This window comes from Hylobates moloch, unplaced genomic scaffold (genome assembly GCF_009828535.3).
Source record: "Hylobates moloch isolate HMO894 unplaced genomic scaffold, HMol_V3 SCAFFOLD_13, whole genome shotgun sequence".
Classification (NCBI taxonomy): Eukaryota; Metazoa; Chordata; class Mammalia; order Primates; family Hylobatidae; genus Hylobates; species Hylobates moloch.
Window position 1 is genome coordinate 30491699 of NW_026652288.1, and position 21294 is coordinate 30512992.

Here is a 21294-nt window from a genome sequence, read left to right on the forward strand (position 1 = left end):
AGTCAAAACTGGAAACAACCCACATGTCTATCAACTGAGGAATAGATGAAAAAAATGGGGTATAGCCACAGTGAAATATTATTTGGCACTTAAAAGGAATGAAGTACTGATACACGCTACAACATGGATGAATCCTGACAGCACTACGCTAAGGGAAAGAAGCCAGTTATAAAGAACCACATGTTGTATGAATCCAATCATATGAAATGTCCAGAATAGGTAAACTTACAGATTCAGAAGGTAGATTAGTGGTTGCCTCAGGCTAGAGGTGGGACACAATTGGGGAGCAACTGCTGTGGGCATGCTAGATGGGCATGGGGTTTCTTTTTTGTGGTGATAAAAATGTTCTAACAATCATATTGTGGTGATTGTTGCACAACTCTGACTATGCTAAAAACCATTGAACTCTATAATTTAAATGAGCAAACTGTACAATGTGTGAATTATATCTCAATATATTTCTTTAAAAGAAGGAATGGGCTAAAACCAAGTATATTGAGTGTTATGACTGGGGAGGGGTGATATGTGAGTGAATAATATGGGAACCCATAACATGGAAACCCAACCGGGCTAAGACATAAAGGATCAGGAGTTTGGTGACTGATAGCCAAGACAGAGCAGACAGTAAGGCCAAAGGCTTGAGGCTAGGAAAAGCATGGAAAATAGAAGGAAGTAAAGGTGTAATGGTGTGGTGGGAGTAGAGAGCAGGAAAAAGAGGCACAAGTTGTGGTTAGATGGTGGGCAGGGGCCAGAGGAGACAGGCTCTTGTGGTCCATGTTAATGATGCCAGATTTTTCCTTTGAGCAATGGGAGGACATTGAAGGGTTTTTAAGCCTGGAGAATGTAATGACTGGATTTGAATTTTAAAAGGTGTAGTCCGGCTGCAGGAAATTGATTTGAGGGATACGAGTGGATATAGGAAAATCAGACAGGGAGGCCATGCCAAAGTCAGGGAGAGAGATGATGTCGAAGAAATCTCAACTGAAGCAGTTAGCAGGGAGAGTGGGAAGTGAGAATATGTAGACAATGAGCTCTTCTGTGAAATTTGGTTGCAATGAGAGGAAAGAGGTGGAGTTTAGCTGGAAGGGGTAGGAGATGAAGAAATTTAAAAGATACACATTTTTAATGGGAGTTAAATGACTCCAGAAGACAGAGACAGGTTTAGTATTCAGAAGACAGAAGAGAGAATTCATTCGATCAGGCCCTTGAGAAGGTGAAGGGTAATGAGGAAGAAGGGGGGACATAGTTACAGAGGAAGGTGGGTTTGTAGATGTGGAGGCAGAACTTCTTCACCCTCCTGCCTCCAATTCTGTAAAGCAAACCACAAGCCAAGAGTGAGTGGATGTGCTTTAATGATGTGATGCCAGAGGGTGGTGATTAATGAGGAAGCTAGGGAAGCACTCCTGGGGCTGATGATAGGCATTAGTGAAAGAAACTGAAGTAAACACAACAATGCCTCTAATATTATACTTCCTTCTGACACATTTTTTAAAAATAGGAAGGGTGGAAAGATTAATTGAGAGAATTAGGACCCTGTACAGGAGAAAAGATAGTAAGAGAGAATCCAGTTATTTTGAAAGTTTAAGCCCTGTGTATCAAATTAGCTTAGATATACAATTGAAGAATCATTTTTGCTATTAGAAATCATGCAGATTGGAATAGACACAATAAAACTGAAAATAATCAAATGTTCTGTTTTTAAAAAGGAGTGAAAGGAGAACTCAAGGAAATATGGTTGGGTCAAATTAACTGTGATCTCTGCAGTATTCATTTGCGATCATTAGAAAGCATCATGTGTTCATCAGGAAATATTTATGCTAAAACATTATTTATGGAGACAGTGCCTGTCTCTTGACTTCAAGGTACGTGAATGGGAGATTAAATACTGTTTATAAAAACAATCGAGTTTTAGTGATATTGATCACAGGTCGGCTGTGTGGAGAACTGTATACTTCAAAGGTACATTGGCACATAGAGAATGGTCACCAGGAGGTCTGGATGAAAACCAACAGGAATAATTAAAGAAGACAGGCTTTGGGCAAAACAGCAAAGGTATCCTCAAATATTTGTAGGTCTTGCATGTCCAGTATTTTTTTCTACAGTGGTCCAGAGAGTAGAGCCAGAAGCATGAGTAGAAAGTTTCAGGGAAGTAGATGATTGCCTCTAGCTAAGGAATACCTAACACTCGGAGATGTCCAACAATGGGAACCACAACATCTTGAGCTCCCCTGTCCTAAAGGATTCTAGAAGACTGATGGGGCTTCTGCTACAGCAGGGTTGGGGTGTGGACTATGTAACTCTAGGGTCTGTTTCGTGAAAAAAAATGTAGAGGAAATGACCTGAGTGTTAATTCTTCAGCACACTCATGCTAGAGGGATAAACACTGATGCCTACAGATGTTCATCATCTGTCCAAAGCTGCACAGTGAGACAATGGTACAGCTGGGGCTAGAGCCTGCTCTTCTCTCCCCAAGGCCTGACCATTTCTACCATTTCTGTTGCTCTACACCATTCCATTTCCACCATTTCTCTTGCCCTTCCTGTGATGAGAGATACTTTTTTTCTTTGGAACTTCAGTAAAGAATTCTAAACCCTCATTCATGCCTTTCAAGCCATGCCTTTCCATAAAGATCCATTGTTCTACATTCTCTGCATGAAATCTGAAGCATTGGCCTTGAAACTCAAGGGCCTTGAGCAGCTAAGCCTTGGTTCACTTATGTAAAGGTCTGTCATCCCTGAGGAGGCTCTCCCAAGGAAAGAGTCTTACGTGCAGTTCTTAGTGGAGAAGGGGGACTCATGCTCCCAGGAGGGAAAGACTTCAAAGCTACCATGTCTTACCTGAGCTGTGGGTCTGCTTTCCTCTTTGCTTCAGTTGTACATGACCAGGCTCATCCACTGAAAAATAAGCATCATCATTACAACAATTCTTTACAGTTGTTAGCTTAATACAGAGCAGGGCAAATGCCACTCTCCTCCCTCGGAAGACCTCAGTCCAGTCTCATCACCCCTTCCAGCTAATTCCAACCCAAGCAGGGCACGGGGCAGGGTTGTCTCACAGCACATCTTCTGCTACTCCCTGAATAACCAGGCAGTGAGACGTATATCTTAGGTCGACCAGCGGGCTGGTCAGGAGCCTCTAAAACTCAATGGGAATAAGTTTAATGTACAGTGAGCTCAGCGGGCTGTCCTTCTGTTCCCTCCTGGATTTACGACTCCCACATAACCCTCTGCTTTATTAAGCTATTGGAAAAAAATAAAATCTGTCTGCCAAGATCCTAAGGCAGCCTGGCAGCCAGCGATATATAAGGCAGTAATTGGAGGTTGGGGGGACAGCTTGGCTGGCCTTTGACAGACAGTTCAATATCCTCGGGGAGAAAAATGCCCCCTGGAATCAAGTCAAGGGAGGCAGCCTGGGACTGTGCCTGCCCCGGGGAGGGGAAGGTACCTCACCTCCATTTCTGTCAGGTAGAGTCCTTTTCCATCCTTAGAGAGGTTGCGGAAAGTCTCTAGGATAAAGAAGGGAAGGTTTTGACTGACTGAGGAGGAAGGAATCCAGGCAGTTCAGGGGAGGCAGGCCTGGGCCCATAAGGAGCACAGGAGGTGATTCTGTAAAGCAGCCCCTCCTGCTCCATGGGGTGTCCCTGTCACCCATCCTCTTCTCTGTCCAGCCGAGCTCTGCATGGGGCGAGTGGCTCAGGGCTCACCTCCTCAGAGGGGCTGTGTGCCTGCTCTGCCCACACGCCTCTCCCTTTCCCAGCTTCCTTGCACTCCCTGCCCCTGCATCCATCCACACTAGGCTATGGGGATGTGAGGGCTTGTCATTCTTTCAGTGATACAATTTGGGGACCTACCCTGTGCAACTGAGAACTGTGTGGGGGCCAAGGCTTGTACCTCAGGCTTCTCTTTTACCCTCCCAGAGCCTTAGTCTCTCAATCTTCTTGTCCAGCTCAGAGCTGCAGGCTTTGCAGTGGTGCCTCGTGGCATGGCGGTGAGAGGATTATAAGCGGGGAGGGGTCTGGCCTCTCTTCCCCAGTCACAGCGGCCCCACTGTGGCCTGGGGTTTCACACTAGATTTCATTAAAAACAAAGGGTCACGCTGCTAAAAAGTGTGGAAACTTCGGCCCACACAGTTGGATTTCTGAAGCCTGGGGAGGGACCTCCTGCCCCCACTTATTCACTTGTGTGTGAAATTCCTTCAGCAAAGACCAAACTCCTTCATTACATAACTGAAGAGCAGATTTCAATGATAACCACAACCTGGAGACGGGGGACAGCGTGATTTCAATTAACCTTGTTCCTGAGAGAGGGGCTGGGCAGGGTGATGAGGAAAAGAGACCTTCGATGGGGAACTACAGGGGACGGAGGGGTGCAGAGGGAGCTGGTCACACCATCTGCAGCCTCGGTTGGCACCTCACGCAGGCTGCCAGCCCACCCTGCTGCTGAGGCCTCATGCAGGCCTGGGGTGGGGTAGGGGGTGGCCGGTCCTCTCCTGCGTTCTTTGGTCACTGCCAAGGTCCCTGGGATGCCGCTCGGTGACACTTACTTGCCATGGCTTCAAGCCGCATCAGGAAGCAGACCAGGCTGGGGAAGCTGACCCTGCCGACGCTGTCGCTGTACCTGAGGGTCACCAGATGCAGCAGCTCACGGCTGATGAAGATCCCTCTGAGGAAGTCTGGGGCCACAGGTGAACGAGTGAGTGAGAGGAGGCTAGGGCTGGGGGGTTCCTCTGCCTCTCAGGGTCTGAGAGACCTGTTCAGAGGGCCCGGCAACCTCCCACCAACTCCTCCCACTCAGCCCCCTCCCTTCAGTGTCTTCTCTTTCTTATAGGTTGTTAGGCCCCAGTAACCTAGTTCTGGAGTCTGGCCGGAGACCACGTGAAGATACTGAAGGCCCTGCTCTGGGGAACACATCAGCCTTCACAATCATCTGATCATTCCCACGTAATGGGAGAGCTGCTGGGACACCTGCGGGTTGCTTCTAGCCCTGCCTCTGTCAAACTTCTCTCTGCTGATGACCTTAACAACCTTCCTCCCCACCCATGACTGTAGGTGGGTTGTTTATGGGTGCTGCTAGTGTAGGTGGGAGTGGGCCCTGGCAGAAGGAGAGGCAGTCCTAAGTCCACCCAGGGAAAAGACTGACCCTTGGCGGGAGAGCAGAATGCAGAAGGTGGCTTCAGGCAGGCAGGAGCTCAGCGCCTTGTCATCCTGCGCTTCTAGTTATAAGCTCCAGGGAGGCACCGACCTCACAGGGGCCAAGTGCACGCTGGCACATAGTCAGGCTTTGCAAGACTTAGAGAGCAAGTAGAACCCTGCAAGCCAAACCATCCATCATGGGGACAAGCCTGGTGGCCCGTGAGCCTCTGGCGGCCAGAGACACAGGTGGTTTCTCTAGCGGAGTTAATAAAACATGAACTCGAATGCCTTTAGATAAGCCAGGTCCTCTCTTGCTTGCCACGTTCTCAGTCACCTGTTTTCTGACTGTGAGCTCCATCGCCCCTCTCACTTACTTGCCTGGCTGCTGAAGGCTTACCGAATTGAGTTTGAACAATTTTCTACTTTTTTCTCTTTTATTATTCTGGAGTCATGTGTGAGGTCTTTTTAAAAGATTTCATCTTTAATGGATTCTTAAAGTGTGGTCCCCAGACCAGGGGCGTGAGCATCCCCTGGGAGCTTGTTAGAAATGCAAATTCCTGAGCCCCACTCAGACCTCCTGATCAGAGGTGCGGCAATCTGTGCTTTAACAAGCCCTGAAGGGGATTCGGAGGCAGCTCGGGTTTGAGAGTCCCAGCTCCACGTTATGAAGCATTAAGGTGAGGATCCAGGCTACAGGTGGGGGCAGCAGTCTGATCTTTCTGCCCTGTCTCCAGGCCAGGATCCACAGAAGGGAGGATGATGGAGACTCTCCTTCCAGTGTTAACCCGGGGAAATGTGATTTTACATTTTATTAAAGGAAGGTGGCCATTTCCTTGTGCAACTTTTTTTGTGATCCATTTTCCCCATTGGGACAGTAGAGGTAATGATTCCTGCCCTTCCCAGTTCTCAGGGTAGTTGAGACAGTCAAATGAGATGACGCAAACAGAAGTGCTTGGTGAACCATGGAGCACTTATGCACCCTAAGGGATTATTGTCATTATCCCAGGGCTGAAAGCCTTTGCCTACTTGAAGCAGACAGATGCCATTTGATTTAATTTAGCCCTAAACTCTCTGTGAAGAGAGAGAGATCATCAGCCAGCCTGTGGGTATTTAACCCTGATGGCCCAGATACTGAGCTGGAAGCACGTCTCCGAGGCGAGCTCGATTCCTGATAGTGTATCAATCACGCGGTGGCTATTTCCTCACAATTAGAGCTGTGCTGGGGAGGAAAGACATCTGGGAAAATTGACTGGCATGTGAGACCTAAGACAGGGCAACTATGTTTGAGTCTGCAACCCTGGAGGCCCCCCAGGGTCAGTGTGAACTGGGGAGGACACGAGAGCTGCGGCGCTCCTCTCTCCTGATTGCCTGGCACTGTTGTGCCAGCCTTGCTACTAGGGGTGTGGGCATCACACCCCCCCCACCCCGGACCTTGGGCACCACAGATCCAAAGTCCCCATTGTACCTGTATTCTCTATGGCCTTCCTCAAGTCCGAGCTCAGGAGGACTCCAGGGCTTGTCTGAACCTTCTGGAAAACATGCTAATAGGGGAAGAGAAGCAAGAAGTCTGTGTGAAGATTGGGGAGGTCCTGGATACTCCTTTTCCATCCTGGGAGCTTGCTTCCCTAAACCTCAGAGGAAGGCACGGTCACAGCACTGAGGACCGGGAGGACAGAGTGGCCACACCTGGTGAACTGACCATCCTGGCTGCCCGCTGAAGGGCTGTGGCTGCTTCTCTCCTCACCCATGCTCCTTCCTCTTCTGCACCCCCAGACTGGGCCCTGACACACAGGGCAGTTTTCTACTTTTGAGGGGAGTGTAGGGCTCTCTAAAGAGTTTGTGTAGGGTAGTGGTTAAGAGCACAGGCTTTACAACCAAACTGCTAGGGTTGAAATCGTGGACAATTTACCAGCTGTATTACCTTTGGCCATGACTTAATCTTCTTAGGCCTCAGTTTCCTCATCTGTAGCATAGGGCTAATTACAGTGCCTACCTCATAGGTTTGTTGCAGTGAGTAAATGACTAAATATTTATAAAGTGCTTGGGAGAGTGCTTTGCACATTAGGGAATGCTCTATAGAAAATATTGAAAGCAGGTTAGAATTGCACCCAGCACAGGGGCAGAATGTGGCAACTGGAACATATCACTTTTGTATGGGGCGGCTCTTGCATCCACCTAGGCCTTTTCTACCTCTATCGAATTCTCTGTATAATCCTGGTCAACATCATACTTCACAGATGAGGACACTGATACTCAGGCAGGGAACATTTTGCCTTGGATTAGGTGTGTAAGTGCTGCAGGACTGAACTCAGGACCCTAATTTGGGTCTATGCCTAGCTGTCCCCAGGAGCTACTCCAAAGCAAAGTACCCACACACAGGCATGTGACTGAGGCCAACCATGGGAGACAACTGTTGCAAAATAGCAGCTGGACAGCTGTTTTGGGGCCTTATTCGGCTTTTGGTGAGTGCAAGGACAGACCTAGACTATTCTCAGGAATTCATTCGTTCATTCGGAATTTCTTCGGTCGTCATTTATTCAGCATTTTGAACCCCTGCTGTGTTTTAGACACTAGGGAGGCTCTGGGGAAAGACGGATATGAGGGAACTCTTGCCCTGGGGGACCCAGGGGAGTGGGCATGCCGGCTGTCGCAGTGCCCTGCAATGAAATGAGAAACCAAGTGACCCCTAGTCAGGGATCCGGGGACATATACTGAAATAGCCACACAGAAACACTTTTTTTCAGCTTTTAAACATGTTATGAAAATATTTAGTGACGTGGCTAGACATTTGATGTATTTATTGGCATTTATTAGTTTTTAAAAACAGATTATACTTCTATGTGGCATGTGTGGGTATACATATTACAAGAAAAATTCTAAAGTATGAAGGGTAGGTGGGCACTGGCCAGTGTCAGGGTGCAGGGAGGGGAGAGACAAGAGGGGCAGGCTGAAGGGGCACAGGTGTGACGTTTACAGGAAATAGTGAGTCTCCTTTAAACTTGTATTGGAGTCTAAAGGAGAGAGTGGGATGAGTGGAAAGGGCTTCTCCTGGGCCCCAAATAGGGACCCACTTAGAGGGTCTTGCGTGCCACTCTGAGGGTTTAGACTTTGTCCTAGGAACAATGGGGAGGCCACATTGAGGCTTCAGGCCACATCTGTGTTTTCGACAGATCCTCTGGCAGGTGGATTGGACGGGAATGAGATAAGCTAGCAGGTGTTGCAGTGGATGGAGGGGTGGGGGTGGAGGGAGATGCTAGTGGGTAGCTTTAGCTTACAGGGACAGCATTCTCCTCCCACCTCCAACGCATCCCTCATTCCGCCACCTAATTGGGCATTGCCTTGTGCCATCTAGAGTTGCACTACGTCTCCCCAAACAACATGCAAGCTCTCCTTGAGGGCAGGGGTGAGATTTCCTCTTCTTTCATACCCCTGAATCCTGGTGCAGGGTTAGACACCCAGTAATTCCTTGCTAACTGCACAGAATAAGAGTGCTAGTCACAGAGAATGTCCCCATACCTGGTAGTGAACAAGGCGCTTCCACAGTCGCGCAAACTCCTCTTGGTCTAGCCGCCCATTCACTTTCAGCTGGGTAAGGAGTTAAGAGTGAACCAGCCAGCCTGCAAGGTGCAGAGGGGCTGCCATCCTGCCAATGAAGCCGGAGCAGGTCCATTCATCACTAGCAACACAGTTGGTCCATTGTCACCTAGATGTGGCCCCACGCCAGCTGGCTCCCGCTGTATCTCAAAGGGACCTGGCTTAGATTTGTTTTACAAAGAAAAATGGGCAATTGGAAGAAGGAACTCCTGAGGAAAGGAGGCCAATATCTCTTGCATCCGAGAGAAGAGAGGGGTCTAGAACACAGCCTTCACTAGTTGGAGTGGGCCCTCTGGCTCCAGAAGTTGGGGAGGAGCACGAAGGGGTCATGGCAACCTCAGAAGCAGCAGCCATGGGTGAGCACGTAGAGCCCTGTGTGCATAAGTGTAGAGGGAATGCATCCCATGGGCATGTTAAAGCCAGCCCTGGCCGCACCGTATGATGGGTTCAGTGATGACTAATGAAGGGAAAAGCATTAACCTCTGAGAATTGGAAGGGGGGCCAGTGAGTGAGTAGGAAGAAGGCTGAAAGAGACCTGTCCGCTTTGCAGGGGTCCAGCAAATGTGACCTCCCCTAGGGTTACTCACCCTGGGCCGTGGCGCTGTGAGGACCATTTGGATTCCTCTGTGGGAGATGGGCAGTGTCTCTGACAGATTCCAAAGCACAGCCAGCAGAGACAGGGCCCGATTTATGATTTCATCAAAAAAGCCCTCTTGTTTCACAATGGCTGGCTTCACAGTCCCAGTTGAGCCTTGTCAACAGAGTGGGAGCGGGGCAATGCGTCTCAGGAGACAGCACACTGCTGAGTGAGGGGCTGGCAGGGCAGCATCTGGGGATCTACACTCATGGAGTCAGCCTCTCCTGCCTGCCAAGCGAGGGGTACACAGGAGGAGGATGACTCACTGGGGAATGGAAATCAGGAGGAGAGGCAGGAACCTGGGGTCCGATTCTTGGTCCTACACTTGTAGCCACGGGCTTGGAGTGAGTCCCTGAACTGCCTCCACCCAGCCTTTCCCACTGTGAATGCAGCATAACAATGCTGGGGTGCAGCTGCTGTGTAGACCAGGTGGTTTTCCATGTTTTGATGGTAGTTATCTTGATTGAATTGGGGACTTGTTGAAGTAAGAAATTTAAATAATGGAGACTCCTCCAGTGGGAATGGAATGGGTGAAAGGGAAAATAGTTCCCAACGGTGCTATAAAGGGGTGGTTTAGGATAAGGTTAGAGCATAGACTTTGGAGGCCGAAAGCTCCAACTTCAAATCTGGGCATGAGTCTTGACTAGCTGTGTGATCTGGGCAAATTACTTAACCTCTCTGAACTCCTGTTTCTTCTACTATATGATGAGATGATACTTTTTGTATCAGAGGGATTGCTTCAAGAATTATAAGGACACACAAACACACACACTCACACACACCCCAGTATACTGATCAGCACATAGTAGGTGCTTGATAGATGGTAACTATTATCATTGTTGCTGTGGCACGTTAGTGAGTTAGTACAGAATCCCCAGAAACTCAGGGACAGGGAAGAAGAGAAAATACTGAGTGAGAAAAGGGTTCCCTACTGTCCTAATTAGGTCTCTGGGGAAGCCCACAGAGCAGAGGGATGCTCAGAGCATGGGAGGGATGACCGCAAAGGATACTTCCATCAGAGCCACCAAGCTGCGGCACTCATCTAAGGAGAACATGTCCCCTGGAGGTCCTGAGGAGAGAAGGACAGGAAGGACTGAAGTGTTGACAAGGGGGTGTGGGGTGGGGTTGCCAGCAGGGAGGAGGATGGGGCCAGCTTGCCCTTGGGCTGCTCATACCTGTCAGAAGCTCCTGGTTGAGAAGGCTGTGAAGCTGGGTGGCATCAATGTCCAGCCTCTGATCCAACAAGGAAAGAACGCAGGAATTTTATCAGTGCCAGGATCTGAGAGGGACATCTGCCTGCCCTGTAAAAGCACTCAGATTTCCAAGCACTTAGTCCCCACAATGTACCCATCTTGCCTTCATCATGAAGCCTTACCTGATGGCTCCCAGCCATGTAGTGACTCCCTCCCCTGCACATCTGTCATGTTGGTCACTCCTGATGCTTGGCCCCTGGTGTGGGTGACCTTGCATTTCTCTCTTTATCCATTACTGGACTGAAAGCAGTTTAGTCCTTCCCCCATTCCTGGCACTTGGGAACCCCTCATGGCAAGTATTGTTGAATGAATCAACTCAACCCTTCAGATGTGTTCCCCATCTGCTTCCAGGAAGAGACTAGGAAAAACTATGACTACTGTGTGCATGTGTGTGTGTGTGTGTATGTGTGTGTGTGTGTGTGCAAGTGTTTGATAATAGGAATTAAAAATACCAGAAATGTAGGCTAAGAGAAACTGCTATCATTGAGCACATTACTTAGCATTAATCTTCCCAGCCACTGAAGCAAAAAGGGAGACATCATGGTTTTCTTTGGATTAAGGGCAGGAAGCAATTGAGGTTGGGGAGGGAGGAACTCTTCCTGGCCTCAACTTCTGGGGCAGTTAACTGCATTTGATTTTATATTGGGGGTATCCAGCAGGTTGACAGGCAGTGTCTTTGATGACAATTTCACAGAGACATGGAGCTGTTCTATATGTGGCTGTTCCTCACGTCCAGCCTGGGAAGGGCAGAGGGGATGCTATGATGCTATTGCCCTGGGAAAGCATTTTCATGGGGAGTGGGCGCTGGAAAGATTTATCAGCAGGTGGCCCTGTAGAGTGGCACTGGTCAGGTAGAATAGGATGCCTCCTGGGGGTCTTCTGAGAATCATCACCTTCCATCTCCCAGGATTGGCCTTACCACCTTGAACTGGAAGCACAAACAGCCCCAGAGCCAGTCCAGATGGGGTCGTCACCTAGAAGGATGACCCCTCAGGATGACCCTAAGGAAAGCATCCTGCCAGTGCCTGAAGATGGTCCTTGGGTCATTTCTCCAACATCTCACTTTGGGTTTTATCGGGAAAGTTGGCGTTGAGTGCCCACTATCAACTGAGTTTCTCTTCCAAAGACTCAGGACACCTTGCTTTGAACAGCAGTTAGCATGCTAATGAGGAGTTCCAACTTCCATGGAATCGTCCACTATAAAGCAGCTTTGGGGCATGGACCATGTCTTTTTCCTCCACATTCCCATGTGAGGACAGAGCCTGCTCTGGGTCCTGCACTCCATAACCAACCAAAAGAGTCTGAGGAGATGAGGGTAAGAATGGAGGTGAGGGCTGCTTAAACAGTCTCCTAAAAAATTGCATGTTTGCCTCGACTACCGCAATGCAAGATGCCCAAAAGCTATTCCTTGGGATTCCCAAAGCTTAGTGTGGGACTTGTAATGTCCAGGTGCTGGGTAAATGCTGGCTACTTGGTGGATAGACCTAGCTCATCCCAGAGTCTAAGTGGATCCTTCCTTTCTCACAGGCAGACCCTGGGTTATAGAGCTGTCACCACTACTACAGTGAATGAAGAACTGGTGGTAGTATCGAGTCACTGTACTAGGTTTTGTTTTTTTTTTTTTGAGATGGAGCCTTTCTCTGTCATCCAGGCTGCAATGCAATGGCATCATCTTGGCTCACTGCAACCTCTGCCTCCTGGGTTCAGGCAATTCTCCTGTCTCAGCCTCCCGAGTAGCTGGGACTACAGGTGTGTGCTACCATGCCCGGCTAATTTTTGTGTTTTTAGTAGAGATGGGGTTTTACCATGCTGGCCAGGCTGGTCTCGAATTCCTGACCTCCTGATCCACCTGCCTTGGCCTCCCAAAGTGCTGGGATTACAGGCGTCAGCCACCGCACCTGGCAACCATTGTATTAGTTTAAATCTAGTTAAAGTGATAGAAAAGATCAGAAGAGAGGACACAGTGAGTGCAAGGAGGAATATTTTGCTTTAAACTTTCTTTGGAGGACACAGACCCTGAGGACAGCTTGTAGGATTACAGAATACTGCCAGGTGGGCCCTGCTCAAGAGTGCCTGGCTGGGAGGGGGCTGGAATCCAGTCTCTTTTCTGCTTCCCAGCCATGTATCTGGCAGAATGCCACACTGGGGTCTTATTCTAATTCCTACGAAGGCCCTCTATTGGCCACCAATCACCCTCTATGAGGAGGAACTTGGATGTTGTTTGGAAAAGTCTTGATTAGAAAATCTGTCCCATCTTCACATATGGCAAACATTTTTATTTTAGAGATACAGGTGCATGGGCCATGTGTGAGAATTTGCCACCTGCCACTGAAGGAAGCTTGGTCTCAGGCATCCTAATCAGGCCCTGCTAACCACCTCAGGGGCTAACCTTCACTCAGGCATCTGCTCTGGGGGAGGTGATCTGTCTTAATTCAATAGAAATGATTGAGCACCTCCTTGGGCCAAGGACAATGATCAGTGTTGGGGACAAGGAATGCATATAATATCATCCCTGCCTTCGGGAGCTTGCAGACTGAGGACAGTCATCTTGGCCAGCCTTGTCATGCAGTGAGTGAAGTGCCTCCTGAATCAGCCCAGATGGTGAACCTGGATCCTGGGCTGGTACTGACTTCATGGAGGTCCGTGTTCCTGTGTTCAGCTGCTCTTTGCAACACATGCCACTCATTCCAGCCACATTCTTAGTTTTTCCCTACTTTGGCCCAGGCTGCTTCTGGGTGACCACTGCCCCATTAACCCTCTGAATGCAAAGGCAGGGTCTGCCATCCTTCCTGTCCTTGGTCTCTTCCTGGTTCAAGGCAGCAGGGTAGAGATGATCATCGGTATCACTTTCCACTTTCCACACTAACACAATTATTAACGGTAAGAGGCCCATTGTGCAGAGCCCCTGGCAGCTCTTTTATTCTGACAAGTCAAGGAGTTCTTTATAACAGTTTATTAAGCCATTAAGGAAATCTTGTGTGCACATAGGTGGTTTGGCAGCAAGGATGCTGTGTGTGCTGTATGAAGCTGGCTAGCTCCCGGGAGGAATGATGCCAGGTTGGTGGGAGGTGGCTGAGTAGGAGAAGGAAAGGTTTCAAGGGGTACTGCCAATTGCTTGTTTAAAGATTTAGAGGGCAATACACCTCACACCTCATAATTATCCCCTCCCTTTCTAAGCTCTACATTCCATCTTGATGTCACCCAGATGACACTGGGTGGGGCACCCCATCTCTACCGAGTTTGGCAGCCAGAGCAGTTCTGGAGATGATCCAGAAAGAGAGGCAGGTAAAATAATCCATCAAATCACTTCTCCTCTCTGCATCCCAATAAGGGCCTGTGAGAGCTGTCCCTCCCTCAGGTCCCCTTTCTCTGCTCCTACGTAAGGCCCCTGGGTGCTAGGTACATACCTGCTGAGCATATCTGTTGAAAATGCTTTGTTGGGGGCCATGTTCGGAAGGGCTTCCCTGGATCAAAGGGAAAATAGCCAATGTTAGACTTCTGGGGAAGGAGGCCACCCATCTGGTACAGCAGGGGTGCAACAACCCCTGCCAAGATCTGAGAAAGAGGCTTTATTGGGCAGTTGGAAAAAGCCTTCTGGGGAATGAGAAAACTGAAGTTTGTGGAAGGAAGAGGGCTGGGTTGAGCCTGGCCTTGGAGGCCTGGTCTTCACCCCCTACCCCACCCCTTTGAGCCTTCATCGGCCTATCACGGTGTCTCTCTTTTCATTGGTTGGGGGCAGGGGGAGGCGCAAAGAAGGAGATGGAAACTCTTGGGGATGGGATGGGGCCAATGAGGCTTGCCAGCCAAACCTTGCTGCATACCTACCTTCATTCTGAGGTTGAAATGGCTGCTCAGGTGCCTAGAAAATCAGAGGACAGTGTGACAAGGATGACCAGCTCACCACTCAAAGGGGGCCTGCATATAGAGGGCACCCAGGTGGCACTGGATTTTGATGCCAAATTCCTGAATGGGGCACCCTCGGCACTGCAGGACATGAAGTGAGCAGCTACAGCACTGTGGCCACTAGCCCAGCCTTTTGGCTGGAAATGGTCAGTCTTTAACTGTTTAGTAAATGGTTCCTTCCACAACCAGATACACACTTCCAGCAACCCCCATTGTCAGGATGGCAGATAGGCTCTGCCTTAGGTTCCATCTCTGATTGGTGGTATGATGGTGGCCTGGCATGCTGGACTTAGAAGGTCTCACCAACGCTCAGCTGCAAAGACTGCCATAATGATGGCAATGTCTGTCTTGGGCCCAAGAGGAGACAAGGGGCCCAGTGGAGTGAGCACTTGCTGCTCTCAGTCTTGAATGATCAAGTTGGCATGGAAGACCCTCCATGATGGACTCTTTCTTTCAGGCCCATCTTTTTTTTTTTTTTTTTTTTTTTTTTGAGACAGAGTCTTGCTCTGTCGCCCAGGCTGGAGTGCAGTGGCGCGATCTCGGCTCACTGCAAGCTCCGCCTCCCGGGTTCACGCCATTCTCCTGCCTCAGCCTCTCCGAGTAGCTGGGACTACAGGCGCCCGCCACCACGCCCAGCTAATTTTTTGTATTTTTAATAGAGACGGGGTTTCACCGTGGTCTCGATCTCCTGACCTCGTGATCCGCCCGCCTCGGCCTCCCAAAGTGCTGGGATTACAAGCGTGAGCCACCGCGCCCGGCCCCATCTTTTACTGTCTCCCTGCTATACCCCACATTTCAGGCCATGCAACATGTTGGCCAAATGCTACCTTCCTGTGTGGATGCCGATGCTACTTTCCAAGCAGTCCTGTGCACAGCCACTTCCCTGCCGCCATTCATGCTTTTTTCTTCTACCTACCTTCCCGTGGCCACCATCGCCTTCGCTTTTAAACTATTAAATTATGTTTTTCTTCAAAGCCCGGCTCAAGTGCCATTTCCCTCAAGAAGCCTTCCTCAGTCCCTCTTGCCACTCAGTCCTCCCGTGCCACTTTGCATTTCCATCTGGCAATGGACCCATCCTGTCTGTGGTCTGGTTCTTGGTTCATAGACTTTCTCACTCCCCCTTTATGGTGAGCTGCTCTAGAGTGGGGCCAATATCGTGTCCCCACTGACATAGCACAGGCTGCACAAATGCACAGAGCACTGCCCATAACGACACAATGTGTTTTTATAAAGTTAAGTAGAATAAAACATTTAGAATCCCAGAGGGTTCTGTACCTGTCACTGTCTGGCGTTTTTAGGAAGATTCGGAGCAAGAACTCCACTGATGTTTTCCGTGTCTGTGCAACCACAACATAGTTCCCCGGGCTCAGATAGCAAGTCATGGTGAAGTTGCGGCGGAATTTATTATTTGAGCTTTGGACAGCATTTCCGAACGAGGAAAAAAACACGGGTGGAAATTTCTCCCGGAACCGCTGGAATTAGAGGAAGCATAATTATTGTGAGAAAGCCTCCTCTGTGCATGGACCCCAGGCACCAAGAAAGACTCACCACCTTCTAGACCCTCTCCATTCACCAAGATAACATTACAGGCTCTGTAAATGGAGACAGTGCTCAGCTGAACTCTCAAAAAGCAGTAGTGTTTAGACTGTCATTTCATCTAGACCCTGGACAGTACAATGGATGCAAAGAAATACTACACACGGTTTTATCTCATTGAGTCTAACAGCATCCTGAGTTTCTGAGTTTTCTCTCCCTGCTTATATAGAAAGAAAACTTCCATGGAAACTAGTGACATCGTTTCAACACTGATTTGCTTCTGGGGCCCCTAAAGCCCCTTCTCTCCTGAATGTTTAGCAGAATACTTTGGACTGCTATACTATTACAGAATGGAATTCTTTTCACTTCCTCTGTTTCATCTGTCCAGTGAAGCACCGAGATTACTTCTCATTGGAGAATAATGGGCCCTGATCATTTTCCTTTTATTTCAATATTTTCTTAGAGATAAAACAATAAATATAATGCAGTTCCTATTACCAGATGTCACATTCATATTATATAATAAAAACCCCTTGCTAAACAAATTTTCCCCACTACAGTCAAGCATAGGGATTCCATTTCGAATGGTTATGCAACAGGAAATGATTATTTATGAGCTATGCCTTGCAGGGAAAACAGGAAAGGGGAAAGTTTCTTTTCAGGGGTAGGGACAGGTCTGGGCTCCAAGGTGAAACAGGAGATAGGCCACTGCCCCAAGTATATGGCAGGGTGGCATCTCCAACGTGATTTTGCTGACATTAACAATAGCCTCAGCAGGTTTGGGAGCCTGACTTGCTTGGGCCCTATGGCAAAAGCAATGATGGAATCAGTTCTTCTCCAGAGGGTCAGCAGTGTCCCGTGGCTCTGGGTATGAGAGAGTGTGCATGCATATGTGGGTGCACGGGGAGGCAGTGGGCATGCAGAGGTGTGTGGGCAGCGTGCCTCCTACAATTAGAAGGCAACGGTCTCCCTGCTTACCCATTATCTTGTCCTGCTCCCTCTGTTGGCCCCTCATAGCCCTGTCCAGGCTCCTGATCCTTCAGAACAGACTTGCTCAGTGGCAGTGAGAAGTGTGAGTGTGGGGGAACAACGTGGGGGTTCTTGGTCCATTGCTCAGAGTACCCAGCATCAACAAACCACACACCCAGGACTGGTCATGCACAGACCCGACTCTAGTTCTAGGGATGGGTCCTGTGCTTTTTCCTGGATTAAGTGCCACTTTGTTCTCCAGCTCTGGGACCTGAGACGCTGATGGCTCCTTGCACCTGAGTGCTTCTCTCAATGCCCATCCCAACCCTCCACTTCATAGCTGGGGTGTCAGGCACCAGAGTCAGATCCTGACCCCAGCTCTGTGGCTGGGCCACCACTGTCACAGGCAGGCTCCCCTGGAAGGCCTGGAGGTGCTGTAATCACTCTTTGTTGTCTGTGGCCACATCCTGCTCCCCCGTTTCATCTGTGGTTCCCCAGGCAGATACACCTCCCTCTTGGGGGCTCAGCACTCTCAGCCATGGGCAGAGGGGTAGGTCTGAGTGCCTGTGAGGATAGGTATTCCAAACTCCACCTGTCCTTCTCCATCCTTCCTCATATATGGGCAAGTCACCTTTCACCATCCTGAGCCAGATGATCTGTTTAGGAGGGTGGCAGTTTCTTGAAAGACGGGCTCAAGGATGTGCCTTGAAGCTGCATTTGGAGAGCATGCATCCTGCTTATGGAGGATTTGGGGACTGACTACTTTAGGAGGCTGAAGATCTTTCCAAGGTACCCCTTAGTGCTGCTCTCATCTTAAATAAAAAGGAACCAGCTCCTTCAATCTTCTCTATCAGAGGCCGTGGGCCTGAGGATGGTGTCACTTGAATGTTAGCAAGAGAATAGCTCAAAGGGTCAAAGCTTCAGACCAGGACAGCTAAATATTCTCCTGCTTTGTGAACCTGTTTGGGGATTTTAGGCCTGTGTCTGATGTAAGACTTAGCGAGACTGAATTTGCAGCCACTGAACACGTGGAGGCCACGGGCGTTGGAAGTGGCCTAACACTTCACCAGTGGACGGCAGCAGAGGTGCAGGGCAAGGACGACGCTGAGCCATACCTGTGAGCCAGCCTGTTGGAAATAGGGAGAAAGGCAGATTTAGGAACTCAGACCCAAACAAAAAGGCAAGCAGAACTGAACAGCTTGGCTCAGTGGTTTCATCCCTGCATTCCTTCTCCTTTTTTTCCTCTCTTTTAAAGAATTTATTTTATACCTATTATGCCATAAAGCTTTTTTTTTTTTTTTTTTTTTCTGAGACAGAATCTCACTCTGTCACCCAGGCTGGAGTGCAATGGCATGATCTCGGCTCACTGCAACCTCCGCCTCCTGGGTTCAAGCAATTCTCCTGCCCAAGCCTCCTGAGTAGCTGGGATTATAGGCGCGTGCCACCATGCCTGGCTAATTTTTGTGTTTTTAGTAGAGACGGGGTTTCACCATGTTGGTCAGGCTGGTCTTGAACTCCCGACCTCATGATCTCCCTGCCTTGGCCTCCCCAAATCCTGGGATTACAGGCATGAACCACTGTGCCTGGCCGCCGCAAAGCATGTTTTAAACACTGACATATCACTCTCTAATAAGATGAAGTAAAGACAAAAGAAATTTTTCTTATTACAAACAAGATACACCATCACTCAGAGTCTTCAAACACTATTGCACTCTAACTTTCATGATTCGACAAAGCATTCATGGACCAATCTGCAGACTAGTTTTAACAGACACATGATAGCTGTAAGCACACATGACTGTCCTAAATTTATTAGGTATGAATTTTACAAATATTACTTATATCTGTGATAACATTAGAGCTGGAGAATATTGCACCTTCTCCAAGTTGTATGGTGAGAACCACCAATAGGGTGGTAGAACTTACGGCCCTTTCCAAGACCATGGCTCTTGCAGCCTGAAGATGTCATCCCACACATCTCCCTGTGCTTGTGGACTGATTTGGTGATCCACTGGGTGTCAAGATTTCCTCTGATAGCGTTATGGAATGGATCAATGAGGATAACCTCAAAAAATTTATAAGTGGAACACGTTCCTCTTCCCTGTGTGGCCTGCCTGTTCCTTGGCACACCTAGAGGTGAACTGAAATGACTGCTTACTCATGCTCTGTGTGAGGTTGTAAAAAATGAAACCCACTCAGTCGCAGAGAACAGCAAGAGGAAAGAAACTGAGGCAGAAAAGGAGGTGTCTGAGAGGAGGAGGTATTCTTTGGTCAGCCCTGAAAGGTGTGGTTACTCTTCACAGCAATGATGATCGCATTGAAAGGAAGGGGGAGATTTTGACAGATAGCACAGAACCTGGCGCAAATGTAAGCTCCCTAACACCGGGAGCTTCCCTGAGAAGTCAACTTCTTTTATTCCATCAGACCACTGTAAATAGATGGGAATTTATTCTTGCACTCTCACCCCCGATGCTTGTAGGAATGTCTGTGTGCCTATGAATGGGGAGATACCCATGTTCCAGTCTTTTCATGTAGTAGAAGGAATACCTGAGGATGCAGTTCCATTGTAAGCTTCTTGAGAGTTTGCAAAGCACTTTTATGTAATGTGTTGGATATTCATAATAATCCTGCAAGCCGATGCTGGGCTCCCTATTTTGTGGGTGTAGAAACTGAGGCTCAGCAGTTTAAGTAGCAGAGTTGGGATTTGGGGAAGCTGTTCTGCTTGCTTTGTAATCAAGCCCTGTCACCACCAGGTGATGTCTTCCTTAGATGGCTTGATTCTTTTCCATTGTTGACACTGGGCCCCACCCATATGTACAGACCTCTTAGTTTTCCCAGGCCGACTTCTCTGGAGGCCAAGGGTGAGCTGGGAAGAAGGTGGAAAGTCCAGGCCTTGGGGAGGAACTTTGAGGGAGGTGAAGATGAAACGGCTCATCCACCCTCATCTTTTTCACTGTCCTGTCTTCTCCCTGCCTATTCACATCCCATCAGGGTCTGGTTGGACATAAAGCAGAGCAGTGCTCCCACAGCAACTGGGGAGTCACAGGCCCATGCCAGGGCTGGAGCATCCTCATATCAGCAGGTCAGCACTGGAGCCACAGACACCATTTGAGCCCTGGAGCCTTCTGAGAGCCTGGCTGCTGGCAGGTACATGGCTGTTTCTCAGCTGAACTGTGAAAGTAACCCAAGTGTCATTTGAGTTGTCCAGGTCTGAACTGTTCTTTGACATTTAACTCAATCGGGATCTTGCCAGATCTGCTGGGATCTCCAAGAAGCCTGAGGAGCTCTTGGGTCTGAGTGTTCCTTCAGCAAATTGGTGAATGGTGAGAAGTAACATATCTCTGGCAGAAAAGTAGGAAAGTGGGCTTGATGTCATTTTAAAAATGGGGTGGTTACAATCTTGGTAGGGTTCCTGAACTGTGAAGACTTTGGGTGAATCAACACAAGGCCCGTGGTCACCCATGTGAACAGAGCCTCAGAAGTTGCGTGTGTGCAGGGGCAGCTCTGATCCTTCTCTGGGCTTCTGTCTTAGCTCAGAAGAAGGAAGAGTTGGCTGAGATGTTTCTAGTAGGCCTCTTTGGTGTTTGACCTGGTCAATCCTGGCTGGGCAGACTAGGGGCCTCAGTTCCTTCTCAGCCTTTCCCAAATCTCTCCCTCTGCCTTTAGCCTTTTCTTCCCAGAGGTGAGAGCTGGAAAATCTGAGGGTCCTCTTAGAAGGCACCAGAGTCAGCAGGAATTCTCGTCTGAAAGCCCTGGAAACTATCTCAGGCTGGGGTGGGCTGAAAGATGCTTCTTGGAAGGACAGCTCACAGCATCGATGGGATGCTAGAAAATGCAGCCCAGAGGTGGGCAGGGGCCAGACAAGATGGCTACACAGCAAATAATCGTCAGCTGTTCCCACCCGCTTTGGTTATTTCCTCGAATGCCAAGGCTCTGAGTGACTGAGTGTGTGTGTGTGTGAGGGATGAGGGGGAGATGAAGGGAGCACTAATTGGGCAGGCCTGGGTCACAAGTCTACAACTTTTGCATCCAAGGGCTTGGTTGAGGGAATATTTGGCCTCTAGCTGCTTGCAGTAGAAGGCTGGGCCCTGCCTCCCACCAGGATTCCCCTAAAGTGGAAAAGGTGTTCAGGTACCAGGTGGTGATGAAAATAACAACCGTGTACTACTGCATCCTTAAGAAATATTCTTTGATATCATCAGCGGGTTTGAGGCACCTCAAAACTACTGTGCTAAACCCCAGCGATTTCTCTCCACCAAATTCCTGAAATT

General features: G+C 48.9%; 1 protein-coding gene across 1 annotated transcript in view; it reads right to left on the bottom strand.

The window, feature by feature from the left end:
* Positions 1-2867: 2867 nt before the first annotated feature.
* Positions 2868-21294, bottom strand: part of CAPN13 (calpain 13) — an 81509-nt gene continuing 63082 nt past the window's right edge. Inside the window, exons 12-22 of the mRNA XM_058426855.1 lie at positions 18139-18150; positions 15794-15990; positions 14441-14474; positions 14023-14079; positions 10538-10595; positions 10373-10431; positions 8648-8716; positions 6597-6672; positions 4543-4671; positions 3450-3505; positions 2868-2894 (exon numbers count right to left, since the gene is read on the bottom strand). Of these exons, the coding sequence (XP_058282838.1) occupies positions 2868-2894; positions 3450-3505; positions 4543-4671; positions 6597-6672; positions 8648-8716; positions 10373-10431; positions 10538-10595; positions 14023-14079; positions 14441-14474; positions 15794-15990; positions 18139-18150 (774 nt within the window). The remainder of the gene's footprint in view (positions 2895-3449; positions 3506-4542; positions 4672-6596; positions 6673-8647; positions 8717-10372; positions 10432-10537; positions 10596-14022; positions 14080-14440; positions 14475-15793; positions 15991-18138; positions 18151-21294) is intronic.